The 14390-nt window shown below is 45.6% G+C and overlaps 1 protein-coding gene across 1 annotated transcript; it reads right to left on the minus strand.

The window, feature by feature from the left end:
- Positions 1-6716: 6716 nt before the first annotated feature.
- Positions 6717-14222, minus strand: gtf2a1 (general transcription factor IIA, 1). Its single transcript, XM_036549860.1, has 10 exons — positions 14114-14222; positions 11277-11378; positions 10985-11144; positions 10548-10612; positions 10040-10115; positions 9630-9763; positions 8742-8843; positions 8048-8317; positions 7858-7947; positions 6717-7431 (listed from the first exon to the last, which is right to left on the minus strand). The coding sequence occupies exons 1-10, from the start codon at positions 14141-14143 to the stop codon at positions 7324-7326; spliced, it is 1137 nt and encodes a 378-aa protein (XP_036405753.1). The 5' UTR covers positions 14144-14222; the 3' UTR covers positions 6717-7323.
- Positions 14223-14390: the final 168 nt, after the last annotated feature.

Below are 14390 nucleotides of genomic sequence, written 5' to 3' on the forward strand. Positions count from 1 at the left end.
CTGCGGGAGCTCACACCCTCGCCCCCGATTAAAACGAGCACCTCCACACCACCAAAAAACATCTGGTTATCATTTTAACCAAGACAGTTTCGGGGGGGAATTTCAAACAACTGCAAGAGGTCTTTCTGGCATTTAAAAAAAAAAAATGCCATTACTGCCAAAGGAACTGCATGAGTTTGAATCTCTGCTGTTGTGCTCCTGAACTGTGGAGATTTTGTAAATCTGAAACATAACACACTAATCATGATGATCTGTTTTGTTCTGTTTTTCTATAAAACTCTGGGGTGTGAGGTCTTTGATCTGAAGTAATCTAGGCCACGTCTCCTTGTTGCTATCGAGAAATGTGGTGTTGTAATTCCTTTTTGCTTGTGGCAAGGGTTTTGGGCCAAATGGCCAAAGAGGTTGGTCTGCTTCTGACAGCCAGCCCTGGAAAATACTGTCCGGGTCAAAACGAAAAACTTCCCTTAGCCTTCTTGGACGATGTGAATGTGGAATCATCTAAAAATATTCAGGAACATGGAGGGGAAAATTCTACAGGCAAACTTTAAGGAATATTTTGCGACATAGAGTGTGTGGTGAAGTTTACTGTTTGAGGCTGTGAGGCATGCAAGCTTCAAGCTGTGGTCAGCAGTGAAAGTGACAGATGGGAGATGTAGTCCCAAAGGAATTCACTTAAAGCCATACCCTAAATACATATCATCAAGGTGTGCACTATATAGATAATGTGATATTTTGTACCCCCAAGCCAAGGTGACTAGATTAGGACAAAAGATTTCATATCCTTAAAATGCTGCATGCACTCTTGTTAATATGCTATTTGTATAATTTCATTTGTTTCTTCTCATACTTCACGCTTCCTCACAAAGACAACCTTGTGCCAAGGTGAGAAAAATTCTGTTTTAGCTAATAACTTTTGAGGTCTTTCATCTCTATCCCAGCCTTAAGTAAACCCCCCCGCACCCCACCACACCCCACCGCACCCCACCCATTACCTCCAACCTTAAAAAATAAATTAGCTTTGTTACTTTTCTGAACTAGACTTTCAGAATGGAGGGGACATGCAATACAACAATATTATATGCATCTAGTATGAGGAAATCAAAATCTTAAATCTGTGGCAAGCACTCATGGAACAGATTCTGTAATCCTAATAAACAGTAATAATCAACAATAAGCATACAACTATAAAACCATTTTAGAATCCCTCTATACCAATATGAAACCATGTCCTCTGCTTTTACTTAAACCCTTGCAAATACTATTAGTGACCGTGATTCTAGTGATTATAGACCATGATGCTAGTTTTTTTTTCCTCAGATGAGGTCTGTGGACACAGTTCCTTCCATAACGAGTGAGTTCACCTCTGAAATCAGTTTGAAAGCCGACTGTGTCGTTTCACTCAGGGAGGCCGCAGTGGCGCGAAACGAAAAACAGTTTACGGTCCTGATTCCTTGAGTGTCTGCAGTTATCGTAGTCTGTGAAGTCAGCAGGCCTGACCAACCAGCTGGCTTTCCCACAATCCAAAGCAGAAGTATGTCCGCTGGAACCGTGAGCAGTGAATAGGCCTACCCCTAAATCCCCTGAGCATCTCAGCACACGTCCACTGTTATCTGATCTGAAAAGAAAAAAAAGAACTTTGGAGCATTTAGGGTCAATCATCCTCCCCAATCAAGACAAGAGATTTAACCGGCGTGTGCTTTGTGCCCTTTTTCACCTATCCAGTGAAAGGCTCCCATCATAATCAGCTTGCCCCAGCTAAATTCTAACCATTGCTTTACACCCCTCTGATAGAGTAAACACTTCAGGGTCAAGTCTGCCGGAAATCAGACTTGACTTGTGGATCTGTTCGCTCACCCTCCCAGCCATCCAGTGTTTGGAATCATAGAATGTCTGGATTAAGTGGAATCCAGCAAATTTCATCCAGAGGAAACATGGGAAGAGGGAATTATGGGTAATCAGAAGAAAAGAACGCACGTGTAGAGATATGAGACTACAAATCTGAGGGTGGGGTTTGTTTGTACAGACATAAAGTCGAATACCAATCTGCAGTGTCATCAATTTCTGAGATTGTCTCCCATTTTATTCAGGTGGTAAAACAAACAAACACTTTTAGGTCAAACTGAGAGGTTCTTTTTACTCACCGCGTCTCTACTGTTCAGTCTCCTCTAATAAGGATAATGCTTCTGCTTCTCAGTACAGGTTCTTTGGGCACAGTGCGCAAGCAGCCATCGCAACAGATCTCCTCACGGATTGGACCAAATCAAAATAGTGATTCAGGTTTCCTCGGTGAGCCCCCTTTCTGCAAAGAGCCTCAGCACAAATTGCCACCGGGCTTTTGCCAGGAGTTCAATTTGCAGAAGGTTGACCGCAACCCTGGGCCCATACACACAGGGTATCAACTGCTTTGCTACTGAATGGGTCATTTGTCCATGGTCCGACAAAACACATGCTCACCGCTTCCAGCTCCACTCAGTTATTTTTGCAGGCTGACTGAGCAGCTGTCAGTAGTTAAGACCGCAGACCCACTTCAAAGATGGTTAAATGGTCCCCTGGCAGGGCATCACTTAGTAATGGGACTTCCGTGATAAATGTAGGTCATCAGAGCATTGCTCCATTTAAAAGTCTTTGGAGCACAGCCTGAACTTTTTGACATTCTGAAGTCAATACCAGGCCACAAAGAGACGAACACATGACTTTGATCTAGATACTATGAACAATACAGGAGTCAATGAAATCTCAATCTAATGCAAATCCATATTTTCACAACCATGGGGCACTGGCAGGAACCAAGAGCCATGAAACTCAGTTTGTGCACATGTATCGTCCATTGGCACATACCACATGTGCGACGAACACCCTGAAACGTTACTGGCTTGAAAACTTGGGGTGGATGCAGTCTATGGTCTGTGACAATGACAATATTTTACTATGCGTGCAGACTTTAACCCATCAGTTTACCAAGCATGACTAAAATCGGACAATGCTGTCACAAGTCACGCATGGAAGAAAAACCAGAAGAGATAAAGACATTAGAGCAGAACAGGAGCAAAACAAATGGCTGTAAGCCAGTCTGGCCTGAAACCACAGCAAGGTCGTGAAGACCATAATAATGAGATTCAAGCTGGACAGCAAGGGACATCTTTCTTCGGGTCAAATCCAGCCAAGTTCTGATTGACCGTTTCCTGAACCCTCATCTCTAAATGATCTTTTTGGACCAGTTTTCAATTTTTTTTTTTTTTTTTTGGTTGGGTCAACATGAATCACAGCCATGGCTGTCTTACTTGTGTGACATCACTGAAACCTGTTTTAAAGTTGCATTTGACTTTCGCAAGCAACATTTTCTCAGTTGATGTGCTGCACACGAATTTACACGTAGAAGATCATAATTTCCATCACATCTTCACTGGCCATTTCCACTTACCTTAATGTGGAACGCTGGGATTACATACAGACATCTGCTGCATTAGGTTAACTTTAACTGCGCAACACATGCAATCATCACTTTCAAATTCAAGTGTACAAGACATTTAGCTTCTAGCCAAGGAGTATACTTACTAATCTTTGTCTCTGCTCTGTACAGAGCCCTCAGCATAGTACAGTGAAGTCTTTGGAATGAGACTTTAAACTGAGGTCACTGGGATCATTAAAGACCCCGTAGTACCTCCTGAGAGTATGGGAGTGAACGCCAGCGTCCTGGTCATGTTCAGAGACTGGTGCTCATTTGGTCACATAATAATCCCTCCTGTAGGCTCTGCAATCTCTGACAAATCCCTGTAAACTTTGAGTACCCAGGTCCTCTCTATACATGAGCCATGAGCTCTCAGTTGACCCGCCTGGTTAAACAAAGGTTAAATGAGAAATAAATACAGACGGCATGTGCTAAACCATTTCACAACCCCAGCCCTGGGGACGCACCGTGTGCGGCTTTTGTTTGAGATTTCCCTGGATTAATTAGGGTTGACCAAGGTGATGATCATTTGTTGACCTGGCTTTAAGGTCCCCTGACAGTTGATTCATCATATTTGTTAGCATCTTCCCCTTACAAGTCTGAGCCGCTGTGTAAATTTTAACTCGTTGTTCAAATACTTGTTCTGAACCAGTACATTGAGAAACTAGCTAATCATAATCAAACCAAATACAAACCTGTTTCAATAATATGCTATAAGGGGCAAATACCACAACAAAATGTTGAGTTGTATTGCACATACACCAGCTGCACAACATAGATTTCACAGAGAATTTGCAATGTATTTGTCAATGTATTTTTTGTTAATATCTTCCCCTTAAAGTCAGGACAGCTGTGTCAATTTTAACTGGATGTTCAAGTATTTGTTCTAAGCCCTAAATCTGAGTTAATTTAAAAAACTAACTAATCCTAATGAAACCAAATACTAATCTGTATCTGTAACACGCTTAAGGGGCAAAAAAGATTAAAAAAAAGTTGGGGATTTTGTACAAGTTTTACACACAACTGCACACAACTGTACAGGACTTATTTTACAAAGAACTGACTGTACATATCTTCCAGGTCATGTAGAACACATTTCAGTATTCAATTTACAGTCTAATCTAACTTGCATGAAAAAGCACTCAAGGAACCGGCATACCGGATACCGGCATACACGTTGTTCTAGATGTTACGGGTGCATCAAACTATTTCACCCGATAAAAGGCAGCAGAAGGGGGTGGGCACAATTATTTTTAATGCACCATCAGATGGGGAAAAGATATTTAAAAAGGTGCCCAACTTGTAATGCAATGAAAAAGATTTTTTTTTAAAAAAGCAAGAAATGAATGGGCCATTTTGAAACACCTTAGTGGCAGTGGCCCCTCTAAGATGAGGAACATGAGCCATTCCTAGCACCAATCAAACCATGAACCCACTCCATCTTGCATGGATAATGAGGACACCAAGTGGGGGGGTCTGCTACCACTTTATTTCTTACATTAACACAATTTCCTCCAACTAAGCTAAGCAGTTTTAAGGCTTACAAAGTTCTCTTCTCTAAAAGGCCCTCTGTGGAGGACCTAATGACTCTTTCATATGAATTTTAAAACCAAAGTCTTTCATGTGCAAAACCAGCTAAATGATAAAGATGTCATCTGAGAAAGGAATTCACTCTTCCTGATCTCTACTCTCTACTGCCCTCTGCTGTCTAATGACACAAAGGCAGTATACTGGTTACGGGGAGGTGCAAATCTCAGTGAGGCGCTCTAGTATTTCACACCTAGCATTAGCAGACTCATATTAAATACCTGCAGCACCAAATATGAGCGAAACTGTTCTTTATTTCAAAAAATTTAATTTTATTCAAAGCATGGACTTCTAATGGTGGTGTTTACAGAGCAAGCATTCATTCTGAAAACGGTGCGCTGAGAAATACTTCCCCTTCACAGGTGTAGAACAGCAGCTGAAACGTGGTAGACAGGACAGTACAAACAGATTTTATTTCAATAAAGTTAAGCCAACATACAATCTTCAAAACGCCCCCAGCCCCTTCCCTCCCTCCCTTCTCTTAATGAATACCCAAATGCTGAAATAAAAATGGAAAGGCACAAACAGAGAGAACACCCAGACATACACTTGGCCTTCGATGGGACTACAGACTCTACAGTGAAATCAACGAGCCTGCCAGTTCCGCATCCTCATCATTGAACTTCACACTGAAGACCCCTGGTGCAGGTTCAAACCGCCAGTCCCGGGCCTCTGTACAAACTCTTGCCGTTCCAAGCACAAGGACCCTTGTTGCCTTTTTAAATGCGAGAGCGTCGACCAGTCGGACATTTTCGAAACGCTCGTGACCAATCTGCTGTGGAGACTCCTAACACGATACAGTGCTTTAAAAAAAAAAAAAAAAAAAAAAAAAAAACACGTTTATTCCTCTAAAATTCAGCAATACTGCCCTGTTAAAACAGACAGCGGGGGAGAGCAGAAAACAAAACAGAATTTATAAACATTACTGGGTGAAACAATTCATACAAGATAAAAACAAGATTAAAATTCAAGTACGAGACGACAGCAGAAGAGTGAATTTGAAAAGTGAACACAAGACCTAGCCAGCGGAAGAAAGCCTTTTGAAAAGGAACACTTGTGTCGTAAGTAAGAGCACAGTTTGGTGCGGTTTTATCTGCCCGCCGTCACCTAGCAACAACCTCTGCAGAATAAATACAAAAATCTAAGAAAAATCTTACATTTACGGCACTACATCAAAGGTGGGGGGGGTGGGGGGCATTTAGCTGGGAACACCATTATGCTGGGAACCACTCTGCTAGCAACGCAAAGATGATTTCGCAAACAGACGAACAACATTTAAACCAAAAAAAAAAAAAAAATTATTATAAACTTCAGGAAAAATGGCATGCTGTTGTGACACAGGTCACATGGTACAGACAGCGCAAATCACCTGCCGGCTTTAAGCACTGATGTACACCCCAGTGGATTAAAATAAAACAGAAAAAGCCAAACCACGTACACAGGATCCTCAAAAGATAAAAGTATATTGCGTGGTTTTTTTTTTTTTTTGGAAAAGAAAAAGGTTCCGTCAGTGACTGGATGGAAGCAACTTGTGACAGATTGGGACACTGATGGCTTAGCACTTCAAACCCTGTCCCCCAGTGTCCCCTTGGACACTTCCTGTCCCAGGAAGCTTAGCGATTGGTTCCTTCAAAAAAAAAAAAAAAAAAAAAAAAAAAAAAAGAGGCAATCATCAGTGGATATGTGGTGCAAGGCTCCTTCAGACACAGTTAACAGGTAAACGATTTTGATAAGAGTACCTGGCAGGAATATAACCGCTAGAACAGCTCTGTGACCGGGACTAGCTACATTAAGCCTGAAAAGCACGCTGTGCAAAAAGGCTGGAAACTTGCCCAGCGGTGTACACTATCACTAGTGTGCGTCGATCACAGGAGGCTGACCCTGCTGATGTTTTGACCGAGCTCTCTGGATTATTTTTAAACCAATAGAAAACCTCACCGGTGCCACCAGCTGTTGAACCTTGCGCCTGAGGGTGGGTGAAAATTTCGATTTTTGCCTGGTCCACTATTTCTACAAGATGTACAACTTACAGGTGAATGGAACTGAATCAGAAAACCTGTACTTCCAGGATCCAGTCACCAGAAATGTGTTGCAAATATAAGAACTGGCACCACCTGCAGGTGGCGCAGAGAGGGAGGCTTTGCTTGTGTGTACAAGTGTCATCGTCTGCACGTCCGGTATTCTCAGGTTCCCGTGCACCTCTCAGAGCGTCCTCCGAAATGCACTTATGTCCGAGTTTTGATGTGTCTTGCGTTATCGTCCGTCGGAAAGTTCCGGAGTCCCTTGTTCTACCACTCCGCGTCCCCGATGGCTTTGGAGAACACGTAATCTCTCCCGTTCAGGTTCATGATTCCGTCTTTGAGGTGGAATTTCCATTTGTTCTTACTTCTGTGGATCTGGAAACAGACACGCGCAGTTGGTGTTAAGAAGAAAAAAACCAGACGGAGTCCTGTCGCTGAGGCGCGATGTCAGAGTTGCATGCGCAAGCACACGCACGGCTTATGAAATATGGAGCAGACAAAAAGGTTTCAATATCACTGAACATGAGACTGCGGGAGCGTGGGAGTACTGCGGGGAGATTAGCTCAACACGAACTCAACTTTTGCTGAATCATTACTACATCAAATACAGAGAGCGGTGAAACGTTCACATTTTAAAAATAGCTGCGAAAAGAGAGCTGCAGGCAAAAATGTGTTCCAACAACCAAATTCAAAGCGCAGCTTAAAAAGCAAGACTCAGTGATCAATAAAAATGTCTAACATCAGGCTTCCAGCAACAGCACAGTGAAACAGCTGATGAGGGATGTTGGAGACGCAGGTTACCTTGTCATACTGGCACACGACCACGTTCTCCGTGTCAAACAGCTCCTGGCCCTCCTCGTCGCTCACATCGTCCCCGCTGTTCAGAGGCTCCTGCGGGGTCAAAGGGCATTCGAGTCAACCCAAAAGCTTCCACAATCGGCCATTCGCCTGCTACAGTTTTGAGGAGAAAACGTTTTACATCAGATCTAACCTCCTCGACTTGTCCGTCCTCCGCACCATCTTTATCTTTGTCGTCCTCCTCGTCTTCGTCATATTCGTCCTCCTCTTCCTCTTCGGAGGACGTGTCCCCCGCCCCGTCCACCTGGAGCATCATGGGAGGCTGCTGCTGCTGGGGCTGCGGGGGCTGCGCTTGCTGCTGCTGCGGCTGCGGGGGCTGCGCCTGCTGCTGCTGCGGCTGCTGCTGCACCTGCGCCTGCGCAGCTCCCTGCCCCGGCTGCGCAGCCATGGCCGCCTGCATGACCTTGGACAAACACACCCTGAAACCTCAGCATGGGCTCAATTACATCACTCCACAACGGACTTTTTAAGTCATAAATATACAGTTACTATTACAGCAAATGACTGTCTTGTTCTGAATTCATTGTGAATCCATTTGAGTCAATAGTACCTGCATTCAAAAAGGTAAAAACAAATCTTATTTGAATAAATATGAATATGCTTAAATTTGTAACAAAATCAAATATGTAAATATCTAAAACATATATCCAATGATTAGATTTAATTTTACTGCCACATTAATAAATCAAAAGCTGCAGTTTTAGCTAAATCAATCTGTATGACTTGTGTGCTTCATAATTACCTCTGTCATGGATTTACACCACTGCATACTGCTAACTGTATGAACTGTGAGAGGCATCTCCACACTGACGCGACTAACGTCTCACCTGGGCGTTCTGTGGGACCTTGTTTCCAGCCAGGACAATCTGCTGCGGCTGGATTATCACACCTGTCTGCTGGGGGATGCCTCCCTGCAGAGGGGCCAGCACCTGTAAAGAGAGTCACACACAGAACCATCGGTGAGCCAGGCACACAACAGGCCAGCCAGCCACGAAGAGGCTTTGCTCTGTGTTCCGCCTGCTTAATGAACGGGGCTCTGCTGCAAGTTAAACATCATGCACGCCTGGGGTTTTGGTTATATGGCACATATGCAGTGTCACTAGGACTCTAGCTGCAAAGCCAGTTTTCTCTGTCAAAAGGGCTTTTGCTGTGAGGTATGTCTGCTGAATGACCGCGGCTCGGGCAGTGAGGCCTACCTGCTGAATGACCGGGGCTCGGGCAGTGAGGCCTACCTGCTGAATGACCGGGGCCTGGGCAGTGAGGCCTACCTGCTGAATGACTGGGGCTCGGGCAGTGAGGCCTACCTGCTGAATGACCGGGGCTCGGGCAGTGAGGCCTACCTGCTAAATGACCGGGGGTTTTTTTAACCTGCAAGGCGTACCTGCTGAATGACCGGGGTTTTTTTTAACCTGCAAGGCGTACCTGCTGAATGACCGGGGTTTTTTTTAACCTGCAAGGCGTACCTGCTGAATGACCGGGGCCTGGGCAGTGAGGCCTACCTGCTGAATGACCGGGGCTCGGGCAGTGATGCCTACCTGCTGAATCACCGAGGCTCGGGCAGTGAGGCCTACCTGCTGAATGACCGGGGCCTGGGCCTTGAAACCTACCTGCTGAATGACCGGGGCCTGGGCCTTGAAACCTACCTGCTGAATGACCGGGGCCTGGGCCTTGAAACCTACCTGCTGAATGACCGGGGCCTGGGCCTTGAAACCTACCTGCTGAATGACTGGGGCCTGCACTCCGCCAGGCTGCATCTGAGGCAGAACCTGCTGCTGCAGCACCACCTGCTGCTGGGGCTGGATGATGTACTGTGCGCCGTTGGGAGCTCTCACCACCTGCAGAATCTGGCCTGAAACAGCAGAGAGACAACAATTATACGCCTCTCCTTTCTATATGCTGCGATCGCTTCTGAAAATAGCCACCATGCAGCCCTCACAATCCCACTCAGATAACACCTTCAGCTGCAAGCCAAGTCTATCGCAGTAGAAACATCTGAGACCAAGACGACCGACTTAAATGCTACCCTTAAATCAAACCTGGATCACGCTCTTCCCAATTGAATTGGCATGCTAACCTCTGAATAAGAAACAAACAAAAAAAGATGCTTTACTGGTGTTGCCAGTACCTTGGCTAGTGATCAGCTGCTGGTACGGACCCATTCCTGTGGGCAGAGCCAGGGTGGCGGCCGTGGCGGCTGCGCTCTGAAAGGACGTCGGAGGAATCACACAATCACTCACAACGCAAAAGCATGGGCTTTCCCAGAGACATCAGCACTGAAGCGCTGAGAAGAACATCTAAGCTGGAGTCCGCAGACCTAAACCTGTTTCAGAGCCCGACAGATGGCGAACGGGGCGGGGGGGGTGAGAGTATACAGGAATAAACAGAATTAGAAACGGAGAGCCCGTTCCAGCTGGATGTGCTCTCTAATCCAGTCTCTCGATCGGAGAGATTTCCTGCAAGCCTTTCTTCCTCAGCGCAGCTGGTCGCCAGCTGTGGAGCTGGAGTCACGCTCAGCCCTGGCCACAAGGTGGAGGCTTGTGCTTCACGGAGACAGAGAGAGGCCCGGGGTCTGGTTCTGAGAGGACTCTCCTCACCGCTAAAACATCTCCGCGCTAAGAATGCACGGTACTTACCATTCCTGTGGTGGTCATGTGCTGCAAGAGCTTCGGATCCTGAACGATGACCTGTGGTGGTGGAGCTGCATGCAGGAAAGGAAGGAGAGGAGAACATCAGTGCACTCCGAGAGGGGTCTCTCACTGTAACAATGCCATGCTGAGTGGAACAGAGACCCCAAGAGGGTCACTAAGCTTTAGCACACCCTAAGGGGGGGAGAACCACAGGGCTGTACCATACCCAATTTGGGTCAATCATAGACCAGAGAGCGAGACAGCCTCCATCTTTGAGGTTCCCCAAACTAGCTTTTTTCGTTACCCATTATACATACATACATATTATATATATATATTCTCTGTCCACCCACTCAGACCTCATAGAAACGCTATGACACAGTGGTAAAAAGGTAGGGCCCTGTGAGGACCTGTGGCAGGGGCGGCGCGGGGGCGGGGCTGACCTGGCTGGGCCGGGGGCAGGATGACCTGCTGGGGTTGGGCCTGCGGCTGCTGGGTGGCGTGCTGGACCTGCTGCACCTGCTGCACCTGGGCCTGGGCCTGCTGCTCCTCCGTGTGGAAGCCCTCCACCGCCTTGGACTGCATCAGCTTGCTCTCCCACAGCTGGGCGGAGACGAGAGGAGGGGGGAAAAAAAACGTAACCGAACCCGTACAGACACAGCCGGCTGGGGGGGGGGGGGGGGGGAGGGGGGGGGGGAGCCGGAAGGACAGAGACTCTGAGGTCGTAGCACGCACCGTTCTCAGCTCCAGGAGGACCTGCTCGTCGACTCCCTCATCGAGGAAGAGCTCCCGCACATCGTTAATCACATCCTCGATCACTGACCGGTACAGTTTAGGCTAGGGGGGAGGAGACAAAAATTTCCTAAATGTAAGCATACAGGTCGCTGCCCTATTTCAAGGACCTTCATCCAGACCCACACCCATGCATACACAGACCAGCAGGTACTTTGAGACTGAGGTCTGATTAATATGACAAGTTTTAATAGCCCTGCAGTGCGATTGTACATGAGGACATTAAAGCACAATACAAGATGTGCACTCAATGACAAATCCTAGCTGTATGACAGTAATGTACAGCTGATTTCTATATCATTAGTAAACCGCCGCAAGCATCCATAAAGGTGTTCAGTGCAAAATTACACCACAATATGAAAGACAGCGTATGATAATTCATCAAATAAAATGTCATTTCACAATATGTCTAGTTGAGACATGCATAGTACTTTGGCCTCATTCTGGGAACTAAAAATGGATATAAAACATGGAGTTGACTGTTCAGATGCTGTAAAGGTTGTAAGGTGTTTCAAGGTGGGGGAAAATCTAAACAGAATCATTCAATTATAATTACCTCTACAATTTAATTATTGAACTGGATACTATACAGTAAGAATGTTTAGAAATATTAAATTTAGATGCAGTGGGTTAAATGCAATAGGTTAGTGGGTCCACCACCACTGGTACTGAATACAACTATTCCATTCCAAGTCCACCCGCTAACGGGTTGGTACACATATTAATATTATAAACTCAGGTAGTTCCATTTTAAATCCCACACAGTTGTTAGTGTACATTCATCACACTGTTGGAATATATGATCCTACTAACGAAACTTTACTTATTAACCAAATCCAGTCATGGAAATGTCGAGTCTGCATTCAAATTAGTCTGTAAACAAATAGTGTAACCTCTTCCACAAAAGAAAAGCTCACCTTTTAGGTGTTAAATTGCTAACACTACGCAATTGTGAGAGCTTTCCCTCGTACACAATGTAAAAGTTGAGGCTAATCTCCATTTGCAAAACACACCTCCAGAGGCAATGAACTCTGTTTTGACTGGCAAGTGCACTAACAAAAAATGTACACAAAGCATTGAGGAAGAATTTAGCAGACAGATACGTGTGTCGTTGACAAACACTAATGCCGACTTTTAAGCGCAGAGGCAAGTCATGACTTTCTACCCACACAAAGCAATTTAGTCCCGTGACCTATTTAGATGCTCAATTTGCTAACATACGTGGCACCCCACACCATAAACAGCATTACATGTTACACCGAAGCTAGGTGCGTTTGCAAAAGGGCATGTGTTTAAAAATAACAACCGCCTGCACCGTTCTGCAACGCTAGCCGCTCGGTGCAAATGCCGCGACGGCAAAGGAGGGCCCGCTTTGCGCCACGCGTCATACTATGGTGCTCGCTAACAAACAAGCTCATCCATCAAAGAGAAACGAGGCCGCTTGGGGAGACGTTTTTTTGTGCCCCGCTTCATCATTCGGCTCGCTAACAAAATGGTCGCAAAAAAAACACTGCGGCGGCTCAAACTCCGTTCCACCGCATGTCCGTCGCGCTCTCCGTCGGCTCGGACCTCCCTCTTTCGGCCTGTCGGCTCCACTATTTAAAGCACAATCTGGTGTTTATATGGAGAGCCGGTGACGTAGCGTTGAATAGCACCTTCCCATCCCGGCCAGTCTATATTAGAGAGCGGTTATGGCTCTATATAAGCCAGGCAGAGGCGAGGCGGAGGGTCAGAGCCGCTGAGAGACAAGGGAAGGGAAGCCATTTCTACGCGGCGTTTTCCCCTGCGCGCAAGTCAGACATTTCGGTTCTGACCTGCCGGTTTATTTGATGTGTAAACAAATGTCATTTAATCACGTTATTCATTTGTATTCGTCAAAAGTGGGGGATTAAAGTCTACTGAAAGAGGTTGCGTCTTCATTTTAAAAGGGGTTTCTGGCTAGCTAGCGATAACTGATGGGGGACAGGACAAAAATGGCTAGCTAGCTAATGAATTTGTTTTGTGCAACCTCTGACATAGCCACCAAGTAGAAGCAAAACGTACGTGTTTAATCGAAACTGCAACCGTGGGAATTTCACAATGACAAGTAATAGGATGAGAAGGTGCTTTTCAACTGTGGACTTAGAAATAAGGCATAACCCCTAACGTTAGCTAGTTGCTGTTTAGTTCAGAACTAGCTAGCAATCGTTAAACAAGCCACTCGCTAAAATGTAACCCTTAGCGGTTTCACGTTACTCTGATGGTTAGTCAGCCAACTGGCTAGTTATGTGTGCAGAAATTTAATGCGCACACTTCGCTAGCTGGCAGCCGTCGAGCGATCTCCCCGAAACCAAATGCACACATCAGCAGAGCTAGCTAGCATGCATGCTATGTTTTAAACTGGCTAGCTAACCTTACAATTTCAGATGAAGTATCATAAAGCAAACACTTAAATAGCCGGCTAGCCAGCCAACTAGCAAACCATCTAGCTAGCCAGCAGCCAAGCCAGCTATATTAGCTAACGTTAGCTAATGTAAGAGTTAGCTAGACAGTTCCATGAGATGGCGCATCTGAAAAAAGGGATTCAAATTTGGTTTCGGAAAAAGTTAGAAATGGCCGCTTGAAGTATGCCAGCTAGCCAGCTAGCTAATCAGGTTCCTGCACAGAATATGGTCGATACAACACTCCCGTCACTTTATTGAGTGTTTGAATAAAATAAAAAATAGTCAGAAGTTGTTAACCACCTAAAATTCATTTGGCGTCATTATTCTGACTGACTACACTCTGAGATCGGTCCTTACCACTGGATTCGAGTTAGCCGAGCTCGCCATTATAAGCGGAGTGTAAAAACCACAAAAAACCAACCGCAAAAAATTCAAAATAACAAAAACGAAAACCTCTAAAACATCGAATTTGAAATGTTAAAAGTAGCCCGCATCACTTTTAAATTAAAACACTATCCGTTACGCTCCTATTTTCAATCCCAGGGCTGTGCCTTCCAGCCGTCCTCCGTTCGCCGTTGTCCTCCTTTATATACCGATGGATGAAGCTGCGAGTGCGCGAGACACAGGGCCGGGT

This window comes from Megalops cyprinoides, chromosome 17, assembly GCF_013368585.1.
Source record: "Megalops cyprinoides isolate fMegCyp1 chromosome 17, fMegCyp1.pri, whole genome shotgun sequence".
NCBI lineage: Eukaryota > Metazoa > Chordata > Actinopteri > Elopiformes > Megalopidae > Megalops > Megalops cyprinoides.